Source organism: Caloenas nicobarica, chromosome 7 (assembly GCF_036013445.1).
Source record: "Caloenas nicobarica isolate bCalNic1 chromosome 7, bCalNic1.hap1, whole genome shotgun sequence".
NCBI classification, from domain to species: domain Eukaryota; kingdom Metazoa; phylum Chordata; class Aves; order Columbiformes; family Columbidae; genus Caloenas; species Caloenas nicobarica.
Genome location: NC_088251.1, coordinates 21,916,066 through 21,941,687, shown reverse-complemented (window position 1 = coordinate 21,941,687; position 25,622 = coordinate 21,916,066). Strand labels below are relative to the sequence as shown.

At 45.5% G+C, this 25,622-nt stretch overlaps 1 protein-coding gene across 1 annotated transcript in view; it reads left to right on the top strand.

Annotated features, from left to right (window-relative positions):
- Nucleotides 1–25,622, top strand: part of LOC135991172 (uncharacterized) — a 32,063-nt gene extending 6,441 nt beyond the window's left edge. Inside the window, exons 2-9 of the mRNA XM_065639492.1 lie at nucleotides 3,817–4,667; nucleotides 11,596–11,757; nucleotides 14,289–14,475; nucleotides 15,481–15,635; nucleotides 16,760–16,786; nucleotides 18,281–18,399; nucleotides 22,908–23,027; nucleotides 23,526–25,622. Of these exons, the coding sequence (XP_065495564.1) occupies nucleotides 3,817–4,667; nucleotides 11,596–11,757; nucleotides 14,289–14,475; nucleotides 15,481–15,635; nucleotides 16,760–16,786; nucleotides 18,281–18,399; nucleotides 22,908–23,004 (1,598 nt within the window). The 3' untranslated portion in view covers nucleotides 23,005–23,027; nucleotides 23,526–25,622. The remainder of the gene's footprint in view (nucleotides 1–3,816; nucleotides 4,668–11,595; nucleotides 11,758–14,288; nucleotides 14,476–15,480; nucleotides 15,636–16,759; nucleotides 16,787–18,280; nucleotides 18,400–22,907; nucleotides 23,028–23,525) is intronic.

Genomic DNA, 25,622 nt, shown 5'->3' with positions numbered 1-25,622 from the left:
AGCTTTTGCAGGAATTGGGCCTGGGAGTTTTGCCTGGGCAGTTGAGAGCATCTCTTCCATGCAATTTACTTGGGACAAAGAAACCACTTAGAAGCAATTTCATATTTAGATATCCGCCCTCCTTCCTCAGGTCAGAAGTCTCTATATTAATGCACTAGGCTGTGCCCTGGCAGCTGCTCATTATTGTGCAACAGGAAAAATACACTTGGACTTCAAACTCCAAGGAAAAGAAAGCCCTGGGCCAACAGCTGATGGGGGGTATTCACTGTTGAAGGATTTAAGTTTCTTTACTAGGCTTTGCTAACTACCAACAGAGGAATATCCTAGAAGGCGATTTGGAAACGAAGCAAAGTTTTAGAGTCCTAGTTGGGACACATCAATTCCTTTCACTCCCTAATAATTACCTTCAGATATGAGCTAGTTCACTGTTACCACCTCCCCATGAGATGGGAAGCAGTGTTATTTGCCAAATGTGCAGGCACAGGAAGTCCAGCAACTTGCCCAAGGTTACGTGTAATCAGTCACCATCAGTTACAGGCTTATATTACAATTCAGGGAACCCTGTTTATCTCTACTCTAGTGTGATTACAGAGCCATATAACCCTTTTGAGAGGCCTACTAGGCAAATAGCACAAACTAACCCGAGACAATGTCTGGCTTGGGCACGTATTGCCAAAGATGTTGCAGGAACCTATGTTGATCCTAAGCATGAGCACACAACTCCACTCCCTCCCCTGCTGCCATACCAGTGTCCCAGGCAGCTGTCTGAAAACAACATCCTTTGGTACCTTACTGTCACCCCAGAAAGGGTGTGGAAAACCAGTTCAGGGGAAGGGAAACAAAAACCAGCAATAACAAAACAAAACAAAAATCTTGGCTGATTTCCCAGGAGCAGCAGTGTCAAGCCTGGCTAGCCTCCAGCACAAGTAAATACATTTTACCAACCTCGACACCATTGTTCAGCTCTCTGAAGTTCTTCACACCTCCTTTCAGAAGGCTCTCTGCAGCACTGTAACCATAGCCCTGCAGCACGCTCCCTCCAGCGCCAGGCAGGATCCCACCTTCGCTGCTCCCTGGTATTGTTGTACAAAGCACTTACAGGCCAGGACGCCAGCCAGAACTAGCTGACACAACTCAGTTACAGGCCCTGGTAATGAGATAATTTATAGCAGCTGAGGGTCTGGCTCACTTTTTTTTTTTTGTAATTGCACAGGTGAGCTTTAATTGCAGCATTCTTGTGTTTCCTGGCAATGTGCTTGAAAGAGTTGACCATTTTTATATGCCTCTTTCAAGACCTGTAGCAAAGATAATCTACTTGGAAGACCCATGGTTTAGATTCTGTAACCCAGTTAACAGAGAGGAAGAAGAGACTCTTCCCTCAGTGAGGTGCAGCAAGAAAAACTTGAGTTTCAGGTCACTACCTTGATCATGGGAGATCTCGCTGCTGTAGCACAGATCACCTCATTGACCATGGGAAAGTATCATTGAATGAATGAGGACAAGGTGTGTGTGTTGCAAAATCCTGCCATCCATTGCATCTATTCTGAACTTGTGGCAGGGGGGGCGAAAACATTTTGCATCATCACAAGAGGCTGGGAGGATAAATCAGAAATGCTCAAACACTGTGGTTACCAGGACCTGCCAGTGCTGAGATCAATGGTTTGCAGCCTAGAGCAGATAAACAAGAAATTGTGGCCATGGGATGGGGAGAGCAAAGGACCGCATTGTCCACAGCGCAGAACTTGCTCAGCACTGGAGCTGTTGGCATCGAGGGGACGCTCACAAAGGGGGTCAGAGATTTCTTCTTATGTTTTATTTTTTCTACCCCAACTAAACTTTCTGGTACACATTGTAGCTTTTGTAGTCATAAAGATATGAATTAAAGCATCTGACATCTTCTTCTGTAAGCAGCAAGACCTCATTTTAATATGCTGCTTCCTGTTTTCAGACAAAGAAATATTTGTGTAGGCCAGAGTGAAACCGGTTAAGCAAGAAAAAAGGGTAGATTGAAAGACAGTGAGAGAATCTCCAATCAAAAGAAAACAAGGCTTGATTAATAAGTGAAGGCAATCAGAGTCTGTGGGAAGGGAATACCATTCCACATATTAATTCCTGGTCAAAAAGAAAATGCAGCCCAGCAACTCTCCTCCTCCTGACTCTCAGAGGTTTTGTGTTGTCATCTGGGGTAGTGATGCCATCAGAAGAGCCTGGTAGCCTTCTATTTTTCGCACAGATACAGCACTTCGCCTCTCAGCTGAGCAGCTAGAGGTAGATCCTCTTCACTCCAAATCAATAACAACTCAGGTCCACCTCTTCCTTCCAAAACCAGGCACTGAGCTCCCTCTCACAGGTGACATTTTGTTGTGCATGAAGCTGCAAACCAGGTCCTTGTTCCTTGTCCACAGTTCAGGGTCCACCTCATCCACTCCAAGAGGAGGAAGGGCCATTACCCAGCACAGGCAGCTCCTGGTGAGCTTTCCTGTGGCATTTCCATGGTCAATGTCTTTCTCTTGTCTCCCACCACAGCAACGTACTGCTGTTGCATTGGTGATGGTCTGGCACTGAATGCGGCTCTTTACAGCGGAAAGATGCCTGTGCATCCTGCCAAGGGAGGTGGGTGCTAAACAAGATCTTCTGTAAGGGGTTATAAGCACTATGTGCCCAAGTGTTGTAAAAAGCCCGTCAGATAGGATGTTACTGTGAGTGAGTTTGTGAAGCAGCTGCTGGTTTGATATAGGCAAAAAGGAAGGAAGTAGGAGAGGGTAATGAAAGGAAATGAAGTAGGAAGTAAGATATCCTGAAAAGTGTATGCATTTTAGGCCTCTGAGGTGCTCTGGGTCAGGCAGTAATAAGAGAAAAGATAACAGAGAAACTGAAGTTTTGTGCTGCAGCAATTCCTGGTCCCAATTCCATGAACAGATGGATTTGGAGCTGAGATTTGCAGTTCGCTAAAGCGTGGACGCAGAGCTTTTCACTGGCTCTCATACCAGTGCAAACCAGAAGTCTGCACTGTGAAATGTTAGATTCAGAAAAATAGTAAGAAAACCTGCAGGCAGATACATAACTCACGTAGACCAACCTTTCATCCAGAGACTGTTCTACCACATTACTGTGCAAAATAATTGTGATGTGAAAACAAGTCCATGTTCAAAAAAGCTCATGAACAGAGCTGCCCCCGTATTCTTTCTCTCCACAAAGAAGGTAAGAGTTCATTTAAAGAAATGACTTCATAGCTAAAACCATACAGGGAGTGAAAAAGATCTACAGTGCCTCGTTTACTTTTCCTATCAGTACTTGCTTTTCGTCACCTGCATGTGTGCAGAGAATACTGCAGAGAATACAAACAGTTTGCAAATTACTTGCTGCAACCCAAAATTCACTTAAGCCTGCAGAAAGACAAATTTCATTTAACCCTTTTTTTCTGCTAGTTCAGAATATATTTAATCAGAGGAAATATTTTAGCCTTAAATTAATATCTATCATGCTGAAAGAACATGTACTTCTCTGTGTCTGTACACAGGTAATCACTAAAAAGTTATCTGGCTACATGTGTTGTTTGCTACCTGTCTACTAAATTAGAACTCTGCATTTATGAGTCCTCCAGAAGGACTCTGAGGCTATGAAACACAAGACTTCTGTTGTAGCAAAGCCTACAAGAAAGCTTCATATAGCTCAAGAAAAAAATATCAGGGCTGCCCCCCTCTACCACCTAACTACAGGAAGTTTTACATTTCACATCCCTCAGGGGATGCACCATAAACTGAGTTTTGTAGCCTCTTGTGACCTTCTACTTGTTTGTTTTTTTTTTTAAAGCAGGTAAGAAGAGCCCACCTGCTGAGGACAAAGTTATATTAACACACATGAAGATACTGAGCAATGAAGGAATTCAAAACCCAGGGTTAATCCCAGAGGCTCCGGCTGACGCAGCCTGCACAGCAGAGTCCCATCTCTCCAGCACCAGCCTCCCACCAGACTGCCAGGGGAACACGAATGCAGTGGCCGCACCAGCAGATCCAGACTGTGTAGATGCCCCAGCAAGCACAGACTATGTAGCCACACTACCTGACCTCAGTGCCTTCGAGTCCAAGTACCGACTTCACAGATTCTCCAAATTTGAATCTGAGGACTCAGGGGTTGAATTGCCGAGCGGAGCTAATTCTCCATCAACACCAACAGGTTCAGAGAAGAGCTTTGTCCTTCACAGCAGAGACTCATTTTGTGACTCGGGTGTGCTTAGCACCTCTTCTTCTCCAGAAATTGACCATCTGATAATGGGGACATGTAAAGACCATGCCAGAAAAGTCAGCCACCAAGATCCAGAGAGTGGAAAGCAAGCTGAGCACTACAGCCGGGAGGCAGATGCTGTGCAGGGTCCTACAGTTTCCCTTGAAGACTTCAGTGTCCCTCAGGAAGAAAGTCGCAATGAACATTTTGATCAGAGCGAAAGACAATCTCTGGAAAAGGAACCTACCCCAGAGTCAGACCTTCCCAAAGAAAGCACTCTTCCCATCCCAGGTCCAACAGAAGAGCCAAAGACAATTGCTGACAATTTCCCAGAAAACTTTGGCAGCATGCAAGACATTCATATCCATGGACATCAGCTGAAGAAGTACCCCACAAGTGACAGTCTGGATGAATACATGGACGAATGCTGTAGACTGAGTGAGGTAAGAAACACCTAAACTGAATCTTACAACTAGGCCTGTCCAGATACCTCAGTCAGGGTTCAAGTCCTATTTTCTGTCATGAACTAGGACACATCTGAATTAGAAAATCTCCCCTGAAACAGCTGTAAGCAGTAAATTGTGGTAATTCGATTTTAAGAGCTCTTTTCATAGCAGTGACATTCTGAAGTAATTGACATATATTGTGCCTGGAATGTTTCAGAAAGCCACAGAGTAGAGGATGTACTTGATTCTGGTCTTAAAATGAAGATTGTGGAGCTAGTCATTGTCCTCCAATACATGGAACAGAGATCAGAACATGGTTTCTTTTTCAAGGTCAGGTTATTCCTGCTCCTGGGAACAGCTGGACTGCTGTCAGGGCACCAATGTTTGGAAAGTACTTGTCTAAGGGGTAGCTCATTCCTGTCCAGGCTTGTCCTGTCCTCTTGAGCCAGCTCTCTCGAATAACAAGGGAGCAGGGAACTAACACACAAGTTAAAACCTTTGCTGGGCTGGAAATCCCATTTTAACCCTCTAGCACAGCTGTAATGTTAACTCCTGTGTTCCCAGATCGACCAAACCGCAAAGACACAATATTTTTAAGCAGCTTGTCCTACTCTTTCTCCCTTGCTGGCTATGCCGTGTGACTGACAGGAGAATAAAAAGTCCTTTGTGCACCTTCTCCCATGTGGACGCTGGGAAGCACTCACCCCAGTGCTTTCTTTACCTGAACCCTGTGCTGCCAACATGCAGGCAGATCATTGCCTGGCCTGCCCGCTGCAGCGGCTTCCATGAACCAGCACAGGGAACATCTATCTGGGGAGGTGATTCTTGACAGAGAAACAGACCAAAGAGCCCACGAGCAACGGGAAAGGAGGGGGGCAGGCTAGGTGAAGAGGGTCACAAAGACACACCAAAAACATCAAGTGCTGCATAACGGGGATTTCTTTTCAGGGCGTTAATTGCAGTAATAGTGATGAATTGGAACAGGAGATGGGTGGGAGGAAGCCAAGTGACAAGCGCTGTTTGCTGTGCATATAATTTCACCATGACCTCTCTGCCTGGACCCTGAACCATCAGGCAATGGCCTTCCTCTCCAGCATGCCAAACGCTTCCAAGCAGCGAGGAAGGTCAGAGATGGCCCATCTCTGTTAACATTGCATACTGAGGCAGCACAAGCAGCACACAGTCCAGCTGAGCAGCCTCTTCCTCCCTAGATCTGTCTCACACAGGGCAGAAGACAGAAATCTATTTTCCTAAACAGACAGCGACCGGGCCTTCTGGCAGAGTTCAGAAAAGGACTGAAGCAGGAGAGTTTGACCACAAGGAGACTTTATAAAAAGTTACCTAAATTCTCTGTTGCACTCTGGAGGGTTTGCAGCCAGCTTGCTCCTGTCTGACAGCTCTGGCTGCCCATGAAATTCCTTTAAATCCCTTGTGAAATGGAGCCTCAGTTTCCCAAAGCAGAGCATTTAAATAAACAAGAGAATAAATTAGAAAGAAGCTGAAGAGGAAATGAAGCTCTTGGTGGCTTATCTCTCCTCCTTTTTAATATCCTCACTGGCTGAGTGCTAAAGCTCTGTGCCCCAGAGCACTTTTCTTTGTTTGTTTTTTGAGCTGTATAAATACAGCTGTGACCTAGATGCTGGGGAGGTTTGCCCCTCTTCAGAGAGCACCTCCAGGCTGCTGCATCTCAAGAGCGGTGCTCTTCAAGCTGCTGGGATGCCAGGTAGCACCCAGGCTGGGGCAAGAGATGCCCAGGGCTGCTGCAGAGCCCTGCGGCTGCTGCTGCGCTGTGTGCCTCGGAACAGAGGGACAGCCTCCTGCAGCAGCAGAGCCTCTGCCCTCGCCAGACCTGCATGAGGGTGTCCTGTCCTCACCGCCATACAACAAAGGCAGCACAGGGTGAGACCCACCCAGAAACAATGTCCAGATGAATACAGCCCATACAGCTGAAGGATGCACTTTGGTCCACCCTAGCTGAGGCTCTGCTCTGGCCTTACTCAGTGGTTTTCACATTTGTCTGTAACCTGTCCAAGATACAACACAGTACTTAGGAGCCAATCTCCTGATGTTGTCCCAGGGACTCAGGTACCCCTGGAAATGCAGTCGGTGTTGTCTGAAAGATAGCAGGCCAGTACAGGGTATCCCCACTCTGCTTGGCAAAGAACATGGCAGACGAAGTTGTTCTATTGAATCAATTCCTGCTGCATTAAATTCATGTTGACGTAAGCCAGAATAAGCACTCTTGCATCTCTGCCACATGAGAGAATTATTTAATTATAGGTGGCAGCTACTTCCTCAGTTCTGTTGCTAGTTTGGAAATTTAACTTTCAAGTAACAGGAAAGCAGCGGAGATTCCCTAGCCCAGCTGGCTGCAGCAATGCCAATGGTGCTGTGCTTGCCGGCACACCGCAGCCGAGCAAGGATTCATTGCTGGATGAGGATGTTCCTTGATGTCCTCCTGGCTTCCCTCACTGCTGAGGCTACTTCCAAGAGAATAGGGAGGAAAATGCTAAAAAAGAGAGACTGGAAATTACCAAATGTTTTGATGGTTTGGATTCATTTGATGAATAGCTTTGGCTGAAAATATACATCAGATCATTTCAGTCTGGCATTTCTTAAACAAAGCTTTCTGATCTTCTGTGTTGAACTGTCGTTATTTTGAATTTGCCTACATTAAGAAAGATGAAAGAAAGTGGAAGCTGTCAAACAACAAATGAAAGAACTTTGAAGCCTAAATAAAAGCATTTCCTTTCAAGCCAGATTAAATGTTTGGGGTCAGTTTGAAGATACACAGCTTTGATGCTTTTGCTTTGCAAACACTTCCTCACACTCCATAAAGTTTACATTTAAAGTCAGCCCATACACTTAGAAGAAGAGAGAGGGTGGGAGCATTGTCGTCATTAAATAAAAAAAAAAAAAACCAACACATTATTTGCACACTGCTGATTATCCTGGGCCAAAGCAGTCAAAATACTTCTCTTCAGAGCACGGTACAGTTCAGGGGAAGGATAGAGCAACCTGTGCTGGTCAGCCTGTGCGTGCTGCTCGGAGGAAACCAGAAGCTATCAGCAAGCACAGCCCCTCCTGGACAGCCGGGTGGAGCGCTCAGAAATACACCGCACGATCCATCTCTTTCCTGTTATTCATGAGCCTTTTGGTGCTGTCAGCTTCCAGTGACAAATGCTTCCCACCCAGCCCATGGCGTCACTAATCAGTTGCCCAAAGCCTGTGATGGGAGGTTGGTAATTCCGTTCCTTGGCTGTCGGTGCAGTGACCGTCCTGCCTCTGGACTGGCCACACTCATGTGGCCGGAGCGGGCGGGGAGGGATTTACGGGAGAACGGAGCATGGTATAAGCCAAAACTAGCCACAAGAGAAAGTGAGGAGCATTGCAAGAAGTGCAGAAACTTAAGTCACTGCAAGAAACATCAGCAAGCTCCCATCTGAATGAAGAAGAACTTCACCTTCAAGCTAGTCCTGCCTGCCAGCCTCGGCTCCTGCTTGCAGGTCCAGCACAGGACAGTTTTCCATTGAGCTTGACTGAAGAAAAGCTCCCAGCTCTGTGACTCTGGTGGCTTCAGAGGAAAAAGGTGATTTTACACCAGTCAAAATATTGACTGGAAGGCTCTAGATAAGGCAAAGTTCCCAGTGCAGGTGTTGATCCTGTATTTTTATGCTTCCAAAGAAATCTGCAGGCCAGCAAAACTGTGACGGTTTATTGGCAGACGAGTAGGGCTACATATACTGAAAACCTGTCCCCAAAACTTAGTCAAGTGAACACTCACAAGGGCAGAGAATTCTTTTTAGTTACACCGGTGTAAAGGCAGTGTAGTACACCTTAATTCTGCAGGGTTAAATCCATAATGGGAGTAACTCAGCATAGTATAGCTGAGAGCCTTGGATTCCTTTTCTTCCAGCTGAGGGTCTGGTTCAGCCTGATGTACCTGAAAGCAAAATCTGGCACCTGTTTATCCCCATGTGGGGAACGGGAAAAATTTCAGTCCCATTAGGTGAGTGTTTTGGGAAGCTTCAACTGGGAGGACAGAGAATCGAAGAGACCTATCCTGGAAAATGTTTGCAGTTTTCCTATGGTTGCTCACACTCCATTGCTGGCACAAAACTCTCTCACAGGTGCCAAGAGGAAAATATTTAGACCAGAATGTGACAGAGCAGGTTTTATGCCACACTTGGCATGACCAGAAGATAGTGGGGGCTTTTTCGGTATTTCCAGTCTATGGAAAAGAGAGTCCTGGGAGTGTCTCTAGAGAGGCCCTCTTTGAGCAATCATTTTGGGGCCAACCAGCTATATTACACAAATTTTATGTATTGAATGCCTGTCATATCTGAGCAAACCTGATGTTAATGGGGCCTTGTGGCAGAGCAGGCAAGGTGAAGCATCCCCCTTAAAAGCTTTTACCCCTTCATGCTGGCCACGGAGGTGGCTGGCCCTGAAGGCATGGGCAGGCTCTGCGTGATTTGCCTTTTGCTCACATGTGCTTGCTGGGATCCCTTCAATAAAATGCAAATTAATTTCCTATTAAATAACTTAAACTTCCTGCTCTGAGCAGGCTCTGAAGGATGGCTGTGAACCAGGGGCCTCCAGCATATTGACTCCAACCCTCAATCTGGTTTAGGTCCTCTACAGGGGTAAATCCACCTTTCCACAAGACATGGAATAACTGCTCTACACATTTTCCCTCTCGTTTTCTGGGGACCTGTATTCATTGTCATGAATTGGGACTTCTCTCTAACTTTTGCTAAAACTCAGATTTTCTCCATGTCCACCCCAAACACACTTTTGCTTTCAAGTGCCTTCAGCCCTAGACACAGACCACTGGAAATTAGGGCCACCTTCTCCCCTTCCTGCCCATTTTGCCCTATAAACCTAGCAGCCATGAACACAAAGCAGGACCTTGAAATATTAAGCACAGGACAAATAAGGAACAAAAAGAGGGTCTTTAACTGAAAGAGGTCACACGCTTTCTCCCCAGTCTTGAGGTTACAGCCGAAAGTTTTACTTCATTTTTCCAAGAGCTCCTCTGTCCCTTGTAGTCTTCCCTTGTCTTTCTACAGCAATAACACGTTGGATTTGGCTTACTGTCTCCCTAGGTCAATAACAGGACATCAGTCACTGCAACAGCAAACTGACAGAAAAGGGAGTTGTTACACATGCAAAGAGAGGGTACAGAGTAGCAGAAACCCTACGTTTTCAAGGATAACAAGGAACTTCTGACTACCCATTTTGTGACACCGTAAAAAAAAATGACAACTCATTTTGGGACAGCTCAAAACCACCAGATTTTCAGAAGCTGATACTCACGTACTTTCTGAAAATCATGTTTCTGAAGCCAAGCACCCCCAAATCCCCAGCTGCTTTCAAATACACTGGTTACAGTGCTTTTGATTCAGGTTCTTCCCAGCAGACACCACATAGGCTTCATTCCCCCTGTGGGTCCTGGGGCTGCGCCCCTTCCTACTGAACAGACACCCTGAAGACTCAGTTTCATGGCTGAGTAACCTTCGTCTTGCCACCACTTCTGCAGGCTCTGCCTGAGAGGAAAGTAAAAATGATGAATGTGAATGACTGGTTGGCTTAGAGTCATCACAGTTTTTCATATGATTTCATGTGACCTCTGTCCCAACCTCAGAGACAAAAGCATCTGGACATAATAATACCTGTTTATAAATAACATTGTATCATCATTTGTTTAAAAAGAAGTAAATCCTAATGTTGATTATTTTTGAACACACCATGAGCTTTCTGACATAATGAAAAGACAGGAAGAGTCCCAAGGCTGGCATTTCCCCAAAAATGTAGATTGTTGTGGGAAAGGAGACAGAGTAAGCTTCCTGCTTTTGTAGAGGGAACTTATTTTTTGAAGTAAGATAAACTTAGAGCGCTGCTTTTGTAAAGATTGAGGCTTATTTTACTTACTGCTATCACACGCACATCAGCAGGCAGCGCCAAGGTGGAAGTGAGCCTGTGTGTGGATTTGTTCGCAGCACGTTCAGCAGAGCCTGCTCACGGCGCAGGAGAGGACACTTGGCGTGCATGGGGAAGTCCTGGGGCCAGAAACAGCAAGTTGTGGAGCAAGAGACTGGGACGCACCGTTGCCTTTCCTCTGCCACGGGGATACGGTCTGTCTCTGGCACTGCCCTTGGCTGAGCAGCAGTGAGGCTCTGCAGGTCCTGGGTGTGGAGAGATCAGTGGTATAGAACATCCTGCCATAGCCAGACAGCAAGCTTCATCCCCCAGGCTTTCTTCAGGCATCTCCTATTGACTGAGAAAGTAGCAGCAGGGATGTAAGCTGGGATCTGCTAAAGAGCAGTGGAAAGATGTTCTTTGACTTTGGCAGCTTGGCTCATGCCTCTCACTGACCCACCAGCGGTGAGGATGCAAGTTCACCTGTGCTGTAATGGTTGCAGATTGCCAAAGGCAGACAAAATGTACCCCCAAGTTGGTCACAAAGCAGCAGATCACTGCAACTTGCAGGTATCTGCCTTTGGGTAGGAGCCAAGCTCAGCCTCAGTGTACACATAAGTGTGACTTGGACTAAGGGCTATGGGCTAAGTGAGCCATACTCACCCTGGCATCTATACCATGCAGTAGAACTACATTTGTTTGTAAGGGTCCTGTGGCCAGTAAAAAACAAGAATTAGCCTGGGAGGTGGATGGAAACAGGCTGTCACAAGGTTTTCCTCTGTGTCAGCCTGTGATCAGTCAGAAGAGTCTCTCTGATGGTGCGCCTTGCTGTGAGCAAGCAACGCTGTAGCTCAGGTCTGGCTGTAACCAAAGCCCCTGGCAAGAGGAAGCCTGAGTGTCTTTACTGTGGCCCACAGGACTCTAAGGAGTGTGGTGGGTTCCCAACTGCTAGTGAGGATTGCTCTGTTGTTACTCTTTGGTCCAACATGCATTGTCATTGCAGGTGAACCAAGGTAACAGCAAAGCCCTGGGATCTGGTCTGGGATACCTGGAACACATTTGCCAACTGATTGAGAAGATTGGGCAGCTGCAGGAGCACAACCTACGTCTCCAAAAGCAAATGTGCAGCTTGCAGAAAGAGCAAAAGATGAGGCAGATAAAAGAGGTAAGCAGACACCATGCTATCTTCCATTAAATTATATACTCAGGGCCCAGATGGAATGTTCCAAGTCTGTGTGAGGGAAAATGCTACTTTACTTGACCTTGCATCCACCTGGGCTGGGTGCTCTGGTCTTCATGGAGCCCTCTCCCACCACAGTGGGCTCAGCTTCCCTTAGGGTGGGCTTGGGTTTCTGTTCTTGTTCAGTTTTGTTTCCCAGATGTGCTTACTTCTGTTGAGCTGAAGAGTGTCCCTCTCACCTCATGCGATGGCCGGCTCAAAGTCAGTACCTTTTACTTCTTTACAGATGAAAACCACCCAAGAACACATCTCCCCTGTCAATGCCATCAAAACAAAACATTTCCATGGACCTCCTTAGCAATTGTGTTTTGAATTAAAAGCTCGTTTCTTTTCAACTGTCAAAGTCCCAGAATTTCTCACAAAACAGTCAAATGGGAAAGATAAGCAGCAGTACTACTACTCAACTCTATGCTCTATTTCCTTTCCCGTACATCTGAGCTGCCAAATGAAGAATCTCTGACAAAAAAAGTCTCTGTGTTCTCATTTATCATTTTTTTTTATCAGCCAGAGCTAGCTGGGGAATTTGACTGAAATTCAGCATTCTCCTGAACAGCATTTTTTTAGCCCCTGCATATTTTGTTCAGCTCTACCCCCACCTCTGATTCTTTGTCCATCACACAAGGCTTCCAGTTTTTTTCCTCCCCTCTTTATTTATTTTATCACTCCTCAAAGGAATAGAAGGGGTTTGTCACACTCAGCTATTTCTTCCCAGCCATGCTGCGGCGAGTCTTTTATTCTCCCGACAGTGTCATTCCCCCCCTGGTGCTGCTCTCCCACCTGCTGGGACTGGATCTGCAGTAGGTGGCTGACTCCTTCTCAGAGCCAAAGCCAAGTTGTGAGTCAGGTTGCAGAACAGCATAGCCCATCATTTCCATGTACCCATCTCTCACACTCAGAAGAATGCAGCCTCCTACATAGAGCCTGGGAATTGTTAACACATTTCCTGAAGCTTTACAACTGTGAGTCATTGCTCAAAGTAACTCTTCCAAGCTGCGAATTCAGGGTCAAATCCTCATCTGGTGTACGTGCCCCTTCCTCCCCAGCTCCTGCTGAAATGAAAGGCACCATCCTTTCATTTAAATATTTGAAACTTTGATCTTTTCCGTATTTTCCAAGATCTCTCAGCAGCACCTTCTCAGACACATTTGTCCCATACCGTTCAGCGAGTAATTGGACCCCCAGATGTAATGTTCAGCACCTGCAACATGCTCTACAAAACTGGATGATCTCTCTCGAGTATCTCTGTGGTGCTGGCATCTCCTATACCTGAGCAGCTCTCCTTTTTTTCCCCCTCTTCAGAGTCACAGCCCCTCTGTGTAGAAGAGGAACACCACTACCCCCATTTGCAACAAGACATGGAGGTTGCTCTCCACATGGCATTTTGGAGGGTGTCCTAAGGCTACTTTACAAACCACATTCATGCTTCTTGCAGGCTATGAGCCTGGAGAGGTTTCCATGCCCTAGACATGGCTGGGGAAGACACAACCCCCCTGAGCAGAGATGGGCTTAGTGTGATATTAAGAGCTGCTCATGAGGATGGCAGATGGTCAGTGTTCCTGTTGCTGTTCTTGAGAGCTGTGCAGACATCACCACAGAGACTGATGACATTTCAATCCTGGGGCACCGAGGGAACATGGCTACTCCACAGCCTTTGCTTTTCAGGGAAATATTTAATGCCCTGGGCCAAAAGCAGCATATTTCACCAGTTTTTCAAAGCACCATTTAAGGTATAGGTACTGCAAAATGCCGTGCTTCTGTGGCAACATACCCAGACGACACGTTACATTAAAACTGTCAATTGCTTGGGGGTCTTCAGAGGTGCTGAACTGGCATTTGGCCTGTGCTGATTCCAACACCAATGGACAATTTGGTTCCCTTTACGCTTCAGCTGGATAAAGATCTCCTTTCTTCCTGCCCTACTAAACTCTAGTGCAACATGATTGTGCAAGGTAGAAATTCTCCCCTTCCCACCACACCAGCTACAGCAGAAGTACCAAATACATGTTACCAGTCAGATTCACTGTAAGTGAACTACGGTATCCCATCAATAAAAATACAAGATACTATTGTCTGTGCACTTTCCAGAGCAAATAACATTATCTTAAAATGCGAGTCACTGTTGTAACAGATCTATTTATTTACACAAATGCCTTAGCTAAGCAGCTCCATGTTTAGAAACTTGCAGTCAATCTGTCTGGGAAACAAACCTAAAAGATGCTGAATATTGGGCAATTTAAGTTAAACACCAATGAACCCATGAAAAGTCTACATTACTGACTCCAGGCTCCTCAGCCTTTTAGACTATTAAATAATTTATCTGGGTTCTGATGGGTCTCAGGACAAGGCTGGGCATGAATGGCTAGAATGACTGCAACTGGTCTGTACCATTGCACCGCCCAGGTATCTTGGGCCATTGCAGCCTGAGACTCTGCAAACTTTCTTCTTGTCTGCTGTAGGAGTACCTTCTGCAGCACTGTTCCTGTGGAGCTGCCAGCATCTTCCTCAACTCACATCAAGACATGAAGACTTTTTTTGCTGGGAGGAGCAGACCTCACAGCCTCTTGGTTCAGACTGGAAACCCTTCTGACCTTTCCATCATCCCAGAAATAGGAGCAAATGCTGAAAAGCTGAGCAGCTGCAATGGTGAGTTCAAATACCTCTAACCTGCCCTCCTGCTTGTCATGAGTTGGTGAAATAAGCTGACCAGCAACTTCCTTTGCCCTAGGAAGGACAGATGGAAAGGGAGCAAGGTATGAGTGGAACTGCACCTTAGCTGGAAAGCTAAGAGATGTGTTTTAAAACCTTTTGTCTACAACAAGGATTTTAATGCTTGCTTCTTCACGTGTGTGAAGCAAGACTTTTTGCTCCGCAGCTGTGGCTACAAAGATTAGGACAAATGTGTTATAAAATGGGTCTCTCTTTTGGAAACTTAGCATGCCTCAATGGGCCCATTAGTGGAGCCCCTTCGTGTGGTTTTAAAATGCCCCCAGCCAAGGTAGGATTTGATCTAAGGTGGAAAGCCTTATGCCTGTTATTAGTCTCCTACCCTCTCAAGCAGGCACAAAACACATTCCTGGAGGATGACTTAATCTATAGACCAAGTGGAAATAAGCCCCAGCTGCAAAGCTTGGATCCAGAGACCAACTTTTCCAGAAGGCTGAGAAAGACTGGGCTCAGCCTACAGATGATAAAGCCAGCTGAAAAATCTGTTAGATGTGAACCAGCCCACTAAGCAAGGCTGATTAGTTTATTTCAAACCTTGGCCTTCAGCCTGTCTCTAATACCTGGTGAAATACAGAACATCAACACACCTCCTGGCAGGATCAAGTCAGAGTTTAAACGACCTTTGGGATCTCTAGTGCTGGGCCTCAGAAATGTTCTTTCCTGGCAGTTTCAGAGGAGACCTGGAAGCAAAATAAGACCATGAGGAAGACATTAGAAAGTCTGCTGTGGTCAGACACTTTATTGGATCATTTACCCTCTTTCCACTGAAGTATGGCATGAAAATACATGGAGTCTCATCTCACCATTAAGTCCTTAGGGTTTCTCAGCCCATCTGGAGTTGCAGCTTGCTGGCAGTACTGCCCAGAGGCTGTTCTAGCAGGACACTGCTGAGAAATGTAAGCAAGTCCTTGTGTTTCATTGCAGGAAGAGAGAGATACTTGGATGCAGGAAACAGCCAGCTCATGGTGGGGCTCAGGAAGTCGTCAAACAATTGGAACAACAAGGAGAATGAATTCAGAGAAGCTGGTAGTACGGCTGGGGGACAGGCTTTTCCATCAAAGGACCCTGGAGTAAGAAAGGTGAGTGATAGGCTTGGAGCCAGAATCCAGGTGGAACCTGTGAGAGAAGCAAGGAGAAGTTCTGCTCAGGCAAAGCAGGGTGGGGTGCCAGGAGAACAAGCCAACCCTGTCTGCTACCAAACAGGGCTGGGCAGTGTGGGCCAAGGTGCTATCTCCAGATAACTCAACGTGTGAACTCTGTCATAAGCATCTTCAGTACTGCTGCTATCAATATTATACCAGCCACACACTCATTACTACATATATAAAATTTAGTGAGTCAGTCCTTAGCTGGCCACACTTATTACCAGACTGGCACCATATCAGTGTAATTAGCTCCAGTCTCCAAAGCGTGTTCCAGGGAAACCGTGTCGCTGGAATCCAAGGAAGCCAAGAGGAATGCTTTTCCTCTCCCTTTCTTTCCCATTGTTCGTGGCTGCCTCAGCACTTTCAGGTTCCGGTGGAGATCAGGAGTGCTGAAATGCCCAGGCAGAGGCTCTAATCAGAGTATTCCCAGCCTGACAGGAAAGGAGAAGGAGTAGGTCTCTCATGGGAAAGACCTTCTCATGAAATTTCCACCCAAAAGTTGCAAATCAGTTGCACACATTTCAGTGAACTTCAGAAACCCAATTAAGGCTCAATCCTGAAAGACACTCTGTGCTCTGGCTTGTGGCCAGCAAAGTTCTGAAGTATGAGCATTATTTTAAGCACATGGGAAGCTCTGATGGATTCACAGGACCCCAGAATCAAGATCCCACACTCTTTGAACTGAATCTTAGTGCTCTCTTGTTGCACCACACCTTATTATTGTCACTTAGTATTGCATTTTGTACCCTGAGCATGAAATGTCCCATTGCCTTCTATAGTGCAGGTACTGTATGGGAATCCTGCCATGTTATTGCCTGGGCTACTAAGTGCTATACACATGAACTGGCAGTTTAAATACAAATAAGAGGTGGGAGGTGGAGGAGGAAAGAAAGGATTATCACACACGTGAGGGGTAGAATCGTAAAGAGATAAAGGACTTGACCAAGGCCATGTGTGGACTACAGGGCAAAGCTGAGAACAGAGCCCAGACTGTTCCCAGCACTGTAAAATGGTATCATTGTCTCATTATTTATAATTTTATTTGCCTTTTTTTTTAGGGTCTGGACGTCAGCAAGAACATCTCGGTATGTACCGCCTTTGCAGAATATCTTTAACTTGTACCTGCCATTGTCATGGACCAAGCCCCTGTAGTGCATGGCATTATACGTGAACAAAAGAGGTTCACTGATTCCCAAAGTTTACTGTCAAAGTAACAGACACACACGTGTTATGACTTACTGCATTTGGACCATTGATCTCTCACCCCCACAGCAGACAACAGCCTTCAGGAACAGGCAGCTGCTCAGGCTTTCTGGGATATTAAGAGTGCTTGCTTGCATTTCTGGGACACCACCAGCACAATGAGGGGCTAACTGCTGAGGCTTCCAAAACCCTTCCACAGCAGACATTAATCCTAGTAGTAAACACAAAGGTTTGATATTTCCATGAGTGAATAGTCTCCCTTAGGGGCAATTAACTCAATAACACAGAAACCAGCCTTGCAGTTTTCAGCTGAGCCCATGCATGACCTGATTTGAAGTTTTGAACTGAAAATCTAGCAGAGCCCTAGGAGGCGGCTGCTGCGTGCGGCTGGGCAGGCGCCAGGTTCTGCTCCCAAGGTGGCCACAGCTCATGGAGCGACTGCTCTGCTGGTGGCACAGTGGGAAGGCACCTCGGGACAGGACAGAACAATGCCCCGAACGTGACAATGGTCTGAGAACTTCACTGAAACTGGAATCCTTTCTCCTCATTATGCTACTCCTGGGGCATGACCTTTTTTTTTTCTTTGCAGCCATTACTTTATGAACTTTAAAACAATTTAGCAAAAAACATTAATTTTTTTAATGCATTGCGCCTCCTTTTCAGTTCATGAGTTCAGATGAGCTCAGCCCCGAGAGAGCAAACATTAGGAGGGGCCTCATGAGACTCCCTGACCTCCTGATAATCTCTATTAGCATTTCAAATGTAAGTGCCCAATAGCTGTGGCTTGTAGACGTGACAGGAAAACAAAGACTTGATCTCTTCTAATTGATGGTCTACAAAAGTCACCACCTTGAAAACGGCTGATACTAATGCACCTGGCCTGATAGAAAGGAAAGGGGACTCAAGCTGCTTTTTTGGGTCACGTTGTAAAGCCTCCAAGCCCCGCCCTTGCATACAAGTAGGTAGGAAACCAAACTGTGATCTTTTCCTTTAGCACAGTATAACAATGAGGTGAAACGTGCCTTTAGACAGCTACTCAGCAAAGTGCCCTCACTCTCTGAAACCTGAAGTCACAAAGAACAGCAGGGTCCTAGACACGGAAATGTTACCAAACAAAATACAAAGAGGATGGCATTAATGATAGCTGATCCATCCCATCTCATTGTGTCCTATACAGGTACAGGCTGGTCACCAATCTTCATTGCAGGGTGTTAAAAATTCTTTTGTGGGACCTGACTCCTATCAGTCCAAAATAAAAAGCAGTTCCCCTCTTCCCACCACCCTAGAGTACCCCGAAGAATCATATGTTGGCCAGATGAGGTCTGCCAGGAGCTAGCCTCTTGTCCTTCAAGTTGTGGTTTGGTTTTGTTCCCTAGGGTGAAAGCCATGCTTGGGGGAGAATGAGAGATCTTATGAGAAAGACACGGCTGAGAAACCAGAACAAGCTGGGGCTGTCCTCTGCTGCTCTGAAGAGGTCTTGCCCACAGTTGTACAGGTAAGACAGAGAGCTGTGGGAGATTTTCACTGTGTTGGGAGGAGGTGGTGAGAGATTTACACGTGGTTGTTGCTGGCCAGAGAAGACCCCTCCTTACCTTTTCTCCATTGTGTATGGTGGTCCTGACCAGCACAGCCATTTGCTTCCTTAATGTCCAGGCTCCAGGATCCCAAGTAGATAATGTTACCTGCATGAGAATAATGGAAACTTTAGGGTCCCAAAAAGAAGCTGCTCCCCCCAAACAGGGCAAGGGGATGTTCACAATCAGTCAGAAACATTCTATAGCCTAATTATTTGTGTTTCTGCTCCTTCCTAAGCATTACAGTCAAGGTTAATGCTCTTCTCCATCCACCTTCACACCTTTCATACAGCGCAATGGTAACCCATATTGCATCTGATGTGTGATGGGGTGGGACAGCTGGGATCCGCTGGAAGGTTTCCTGTCAGAGGAAGGGGAGATGCAGTTTGCTGAGCATATGCTCATGGGTGGGTCCTGCTTACTGCTGTGGATGAACATTTGGGTCAAGCACGGTGTCTCATTTCTATTAAGAGATCTGTGCTGGTCCCTTGGGTGAGTTTGTCTACCAGGCTAGTTACAGCCTGGCCTCTCTGAGCTACGCTGTGTGATGCTTGTCTATCCGAGGTGATGACAGTGCTGCCAGCTGCCCCTCGCACAGATATTCCCTGTGCACTTGCCAAGTCCTCCCAGCTGGTCTGGTGAATTTGGCATGTTTGTGTATATAATCAGGTAACAGGAAGAGCCTGGGTATGTTACTCACCAAAGCAGGGTATTACATGGAGCTGGACACCTCCCTGTGTTTTTTCAGCTGAGATCTCAGTAACCTTGAGCGGAACAGCTCAAATGTGCTTAAGCCCTCCTCAGGCTTTAGAGGGGGTGATGGTGGGGAAACAGCAGTTGTTTAAGCACTCAGGAATGTCCCATTGTTCCCCCTAGACAGCCTGTACCTACCTTATGAAATGCATAAGGGAACCAGGAATCTTGTAATTACAGCTGGAAAAGGAAAAAAAAAAAAAAGAAAAAAAAAGAAAACCAAATACCAACAACAAAACACTCTCTGTAGTTCATGGAGTGATTTTTCCAGCTGGGAAAAACTTGGTTGGGGCCCAAGCACATGTAACAGGCGAGCTTCCTCCTATTGTTTGAGAAACTGAAAGAAACACAAAGCAGAAAGAGATCAAACAGTTCCATCTAAAATAGATGGTGAACCAGCTGGGGAAAAAATACAAACTCTTGTGAACCTTCCCTCTAAACCTGAATAGAAACAGGACTTCATTTGGGCTTCAGAAAAGTCCTGTCTCTGTAACCTCCCGCTTGGCCCTGTCTCTGCAGCACTGAGGACGCTGCCACTGCTCCCTGTGTGAGAACCGCAGGCTGGGTCCTCAGCCAGTGAAATGGATGTACTTCCAACCAAGGGCCAGCCCAATAGCTCATAACAGAAACAGCTTTTGCTACTTCCACGTGTATATTGGACAACTACCACTATCATGCAAATGCTGTACAAGGAGATGCCAAATGGATGATTTTTTACGTGGTTGTAACTGGGCAGCCCCAGAGACCTTGTAAGCTGATTTTTCCAGGCTGCTTTCTGCAGATGATGAATGGCCTTCTTTTTTCTTCCACTAACTTTCTCCCATATATCTACATAAAACCCTTGCCTCTACTCATGCCCCTTATCTCCCTCCATTTCCTCTTCTCCTGCTTCGTAGCTCTTATTCCCCAGCCCAATCTGTATTTGCCCTGCTCTTTTTACCCCACACCCTGCAATAGCAATGCACTCACACTGGGCTTTTCACTGGTGCCTGCAAAAGCTGGGTACCTTTTGGATATATAGTTGCCCTCAGGCTCCTTTAAAATAAAAAGTTAGGCTTAGTGGACCAATGAGAGCCCTGCAAATGCTGCTAGACAGAAAGCCGGACCCTTTCTACAGCAGTACCAGAATGGTAAAGCAAGAACGGCTCACTTCTCTGCAGCTCTGCAGACAAACATTTGAAGCCCCGATACTCTCAGCATTTAAAGCCACTGTCTTTTTTATAGCTTATGACATGTTTGTCCTGGCTCCTGCTCCTGTTTGTACACACAGGCATGTGGAATTGGCTGGCTTTTGCTTACCTGGGCTTCCTTGGGCTCAGAGACATCTCCCAAGTTTTGAACTGGAACAGGTTGGAGCCTGGTGCCATGTATCAACATATGGTTCTGAAGGAAGCAGAGATTTATTGCTTTTGACACCCAGTCCCACTTGAGTCATTTGGGCAATCAGAGAAAGTCTCTTTGTTTTTGTTTTTGTAACTAGGTCAAAGCAAATCCCCTTTCATGCTCCCAGTCTGAGTATGATGACTGATCTGCTCCAGGGCAGTTGTTTTGTTTTTCTTTTCTGTCTTGTTTTCTTTTTTTAACATCCACAAAAGAATTCTCATAGTAAAGAGAATTTGGTTCTTCCAGCAGGAGAGAGGGAGGCCTGCCAAGGTAAACATATTGGCACAAGACTTGGTGGTTTGTCATACATCGTTCTAAATAGGTTCAGGTTTTCATTTCATTTTCTTTTTCCTGCTAGTATGTTTACTCCTGCAAAGCTAGGTCTATTTTGTGCAATGGGCCAGAACCAGCTCATTAATTACTTGATCATGGTGTTATAAACTTAAGTAGCACATGGACCCGGATCTGACCTACGGCAGGAAAAGTAGACTTCTTCCCCAAATCATTGCAGAATGATCCTTCCACAAAGAGCAATAAATTTACTTCCAGTTCAAATGACCCCCAAGACAAGAACTTTTTTCCTTTCCCCTGTGACTGGTTTTAGTGACAGCAAACTGTTCTTAAAAGATAGTGGAGCATCATACAGTCAAATACTTGCCCTCATTAAACAATTCCAGTCTGATGCTGTTTTGAACAGTAAGGAGAGAATTCAGCCTGACCTGTGAAAGCTGGGCTGCAAATTCTGCAGGAGCCTACCTTGATCAATTTATTGCCTGTACGTGCCACTCCATCTGACATTATAAAGCGTGTGAAGTTGTCTTTGGCTAGAATAGTGTTACAAGCGATCCCCGAGAACCTAGGGTCAAGGAGGAGCTCGTTAGCACCTTCATATCATTTTTCCTTGCTTTCCCTAGCTCCCGTTGAGGACAAACAGAAGAGATGTACAGTCTCCTGCTACTTGTCATGGCTGCTGCGGGAAGCAGACTGGCCCAACAGTTGTTCCAGCCCTGGCAGACACAGAGACAGTGACCTCAATGGAAGCAATTGTGCTCAAGAGCTTTTCTGATGCTGTCCCCAGCCCCTTTCTAGGGCAGGATCTAATTTGGGAAGCTTTGGGCAATCCCAGCCTGGCATTCTCTGTGCAGACACACCCGGCTGTGCATCTGTGGGAGCTGCAGCTTTAACACGGCTGAGTGGGAATGAGCTAACTTCAAATTATGGTGTCTTTCAGGGTGAGGATGCTAGTTTCAGTTTGACAGCCACCAAAAGCTTGCTGTTGTATAATGACTACTTTGTGGTCAGGGTGAAATTAGGAAGGACAGTGCAGTTCCAACATTACAGAAACCCATCTTCAGTACTGTATGGTAAAGGCTGAAAAGGGCCCTAGATCTTCAGACCCAGGTCCGAATGCTGCCCTTCATGTGGGAAATTACCGCTGAGGGAGATCTCTGCACTCAGGTTTGAGAAGCAGCCAAAGAATTAAAGAATAACATCAAGGCAGAAGTCTGACTATTTCATTGTAAAAGACTTAAGAGATCAACAAACCAAAAAACACACAACATTAGATTAAAACAAAAACAAAGTAGCTGGCAAAAAAAGTCTGCACCACATCACTCAGGGCTTTGAGTTAATTTTTTTTTTCCAATCCAAGACAGCTGTTAACTATTCATTTTCTGTAACTAGCTTTGAAATATTGCATTAACAACCCTCCTAAACCCTAAAAATACAGCTTTTCTACCTTAAACAGCAGCTATTTTTAACAAGTGTTCCAAAAGGTTTGTCTTTCATAAATCCTGTAGGCCTGACATAACTAAGCCATTACAACCAAACAGGATGCATTACACTTCTTTCAACTGTATATTATAAATAACTAACAAAAATATGCTGGAGACACACACAGCAGCTAGCTTAGTGTTGTTCTTCAGAATGTCTCATTTCCTACTTAGTACTTCAGGCCAGAATTTTTAACTTCCCTGTGACATTCACCCACCAGTCTCTCCCCTTTGCTTGCAGCTAGGCAGAAAATACTGGCTGCATTCAACAAAATGGTGTTTGCATCCATCCATTACATTGTGACTCCATGCCAAGTTAAGCATTTTGTAGCCTTCTTTTTATTTGGATGCTGCCACAAATATTTGGACAGCATCTGTTTTGGAATTTCAAAGTGGAGAGGGGGAAGCTGCTTTGGATGGAGCTTGCATGTTGGGTACATATGCACAGCACGTTAATGCTCAAAACACAGCCATGCATTCTGACCGCTGTCAACTTTAATTGTATTTTTCCATTTGTTAAGGCCAGATATTATGTCTTCAGAGCTGAGGAAAACTGAGAGGAACTCCATGATCGTTCTGGGGCAAAATACAAAGAATGAAAACATGTGGCCTTTCTGATAACCCGAGTCAAATGGAACAAGGTAAAAATAAGTAAATCAGCATGTGTTTCTTTGTGGGTTGGGGTTTTTTATTGCCTCTTCTCAGCACAGAAATGAGACAGTCCTGTTCCTTCATCCAGACATGGTCCAACATGCAAAACCAGAAACAGGTCAGATTTTTGAAGTTCAAATTATATGTATTTGTGTCAGCTGAGGACTGGCCCATATACCTTCATTTTAATAGTCCCTCACTTTTTTCTTTTAAAACCCCCGCAATTTGAAGGCATCTGTAGTCATATAGGCTACATCATCCAGCCTTTTTACAAGAAGTACAGCGACAAATCGTTTATCTACAGTCAGTCAAAAGACTCCCAAATAATAAGCCAACCAGATGTCTTGGGAAAGAGACAATCTGCTCACAGTCAAGATTAAAAGAGAACCAGGCTCAGCTTAGTCTTCCACCTTCCCATCTCAGCCGACGGGTTAAATGCAGAAAAACTCTTTATAATGTCTCACATTCACTGCATGTTTCTGTTTCAGAAAGGCAGAGAGGGAACATCAATGGACACAAAACCAAGAACCTCGGGGTTACTTTGTGCCACCATCATCCTACAGTTGTCAACCGAGAAACTCCAATTTGAGTGTTGGAAAGGAAAGAGGGAAGGAGGAGGTTGAGAAGGGTCTGTGGACAGATGCATGCTCAGCTATGTACGGCTTCATTCCTGAATTTGACGTATATTTAGAAAAGTCGAGCCACTGATGAAAATTGCTGTTAGCATCTTGGCAACATAACCAATGGAGACTTTAAAGTAAGATTTGGAAATTCTTCTTACTCTCTGGGTAAAGAACAGAATTACCTGAAAAACTGAGGTTTTAAATTATCATTGCTTTCTGGGGACCTTCTCCAGCTGAAATAAACTTAAGCTTTATAGGACACGGCAGCACCTAGAAGAATACCAGGGACTCCTTGCCCAGTGCAGAAGTAGCTGTTGGAAGGACAGCATCTTCCTTCTTGGGGGGTTGAGTTGCAGCTTCTGCTTGTCCCCAACAGAGCTCCTCCCTCCAGAGCACCATCTGGCCAGCTGTGCCATTTTACTGGAATCCAACTGGAAAACCAAGTCTGTAAAGCCAAGACTTTCTAGAAGGCCATTCCTGAATCCACCCCTAGCTTCCAGTCCTGCTCCACCTGCAGAGGCTCCTGGACTCCAGTGCTACCCTGTGCAGCAGTTGACATCGCACAGGCTCATTGCAGAGAGCAGAGCCAGGGGCACTGCAGGAATCAGAGCCTGGGGGGTGCATCTAAGGCAACGCCTCAGTTTCACCAGGCAGCCCAGCTCTTGTGCTATCAGTCTTTTGGGGAGGGAAACCAGGCTTGAATTTCTAATTTTAATGGAGAAGTTAAGTCCTCTGGCTGTGCAGGTGGTGGCCTGAGGCTGTAGGTGGGGGAGTCACGCTGCTGTACAACTCAGCTTGTGCTCTCTCTGCTGGGAAAAGGCAAGAGGGAGAGCAGAGCTGCAAGGCAGACTTAGTCAAATACACACAGCCTTTATAAGCCGCTGCTCTTTCGGGCCACATTCACAACTCTGTAACGCTATGGCCATGTTTGGTGGCTGCCTTATTGCCACATGTCCACTGATTTCAGACTGAAGAGACAGGCAGCACATGCTTCTGTAGGTCACACAGTTGCAGTGGTCTCTGCACACCAGCTCATACTGGTACTAGCACAATAATTAACACACATGGAGTAAAGACTCAAACAAACCAATTTCGCCTCTTGTGAAAACGTAATTCTAACCCCCTAAATTACAATATAATTCCAAGTCAAGCAATTGTTTAAAAATCCCTTCCCAACCCAAACTTGCCTGGGAACCAAGATTTGAGCTGTCAGGAATGGATCGACTTCAGCAGGCTTAGCCTTTCAGTAACAGATGCTTCCCCCTTGCTCAGCTGGAGCCTTTGGAGTCCTCAAAACCAGAGCAGGATCTCTTCTGAGATCCAAAGCGCCCCAGCCACTGTCTCCCAGGGCAGCCATAGTTTGCAGGGGTGAGTGAAGGCAGCAGCCCAGGCATAGTTTTCAGAGTACTCTAAAGCGTTGTTACTTAGCATCTAAAAAAAAAAGAAAAAATTAAACCCCACAATTAAAAAATAAAAAAGATGGTCTGTGCTGACTCAAAGTTAGCACCCTAACGTAGGTGCTGTGTTTAATATTTCAGTTGTAGCTGCTGCTGCAGGACTTGGTTATTCACTGTATATCTTGCTAGCTTCATCCGAAGCTAGAAAGATTTATATCTTGATTATTCTGTGAATAGTCTGTATGTCTCATAAATACAGGGGTCTAAAATCCTGCATTAAGTTACACCCTCCATTATCCCTTCAGCTTTACAGAGACTGTAAGAAATGTGAATCAGTGCAAACTGAACTTAAAGCATTTTAAGACGTAGCATCATGAACTGGTATTCCCCTCCACCACCTCCATTCGCATTATAGTTGTGTTTTGTTTTTTAAATAAAATGAACTAGCACTCTTTTTGTTTTTTATTACAGCATTATATGAAATATATTCACATCTTTTCCAAAATAAATATATTTATAACATGTAACATACTGTATAGTTCTCCACTCCAGGATGCATTGTAAT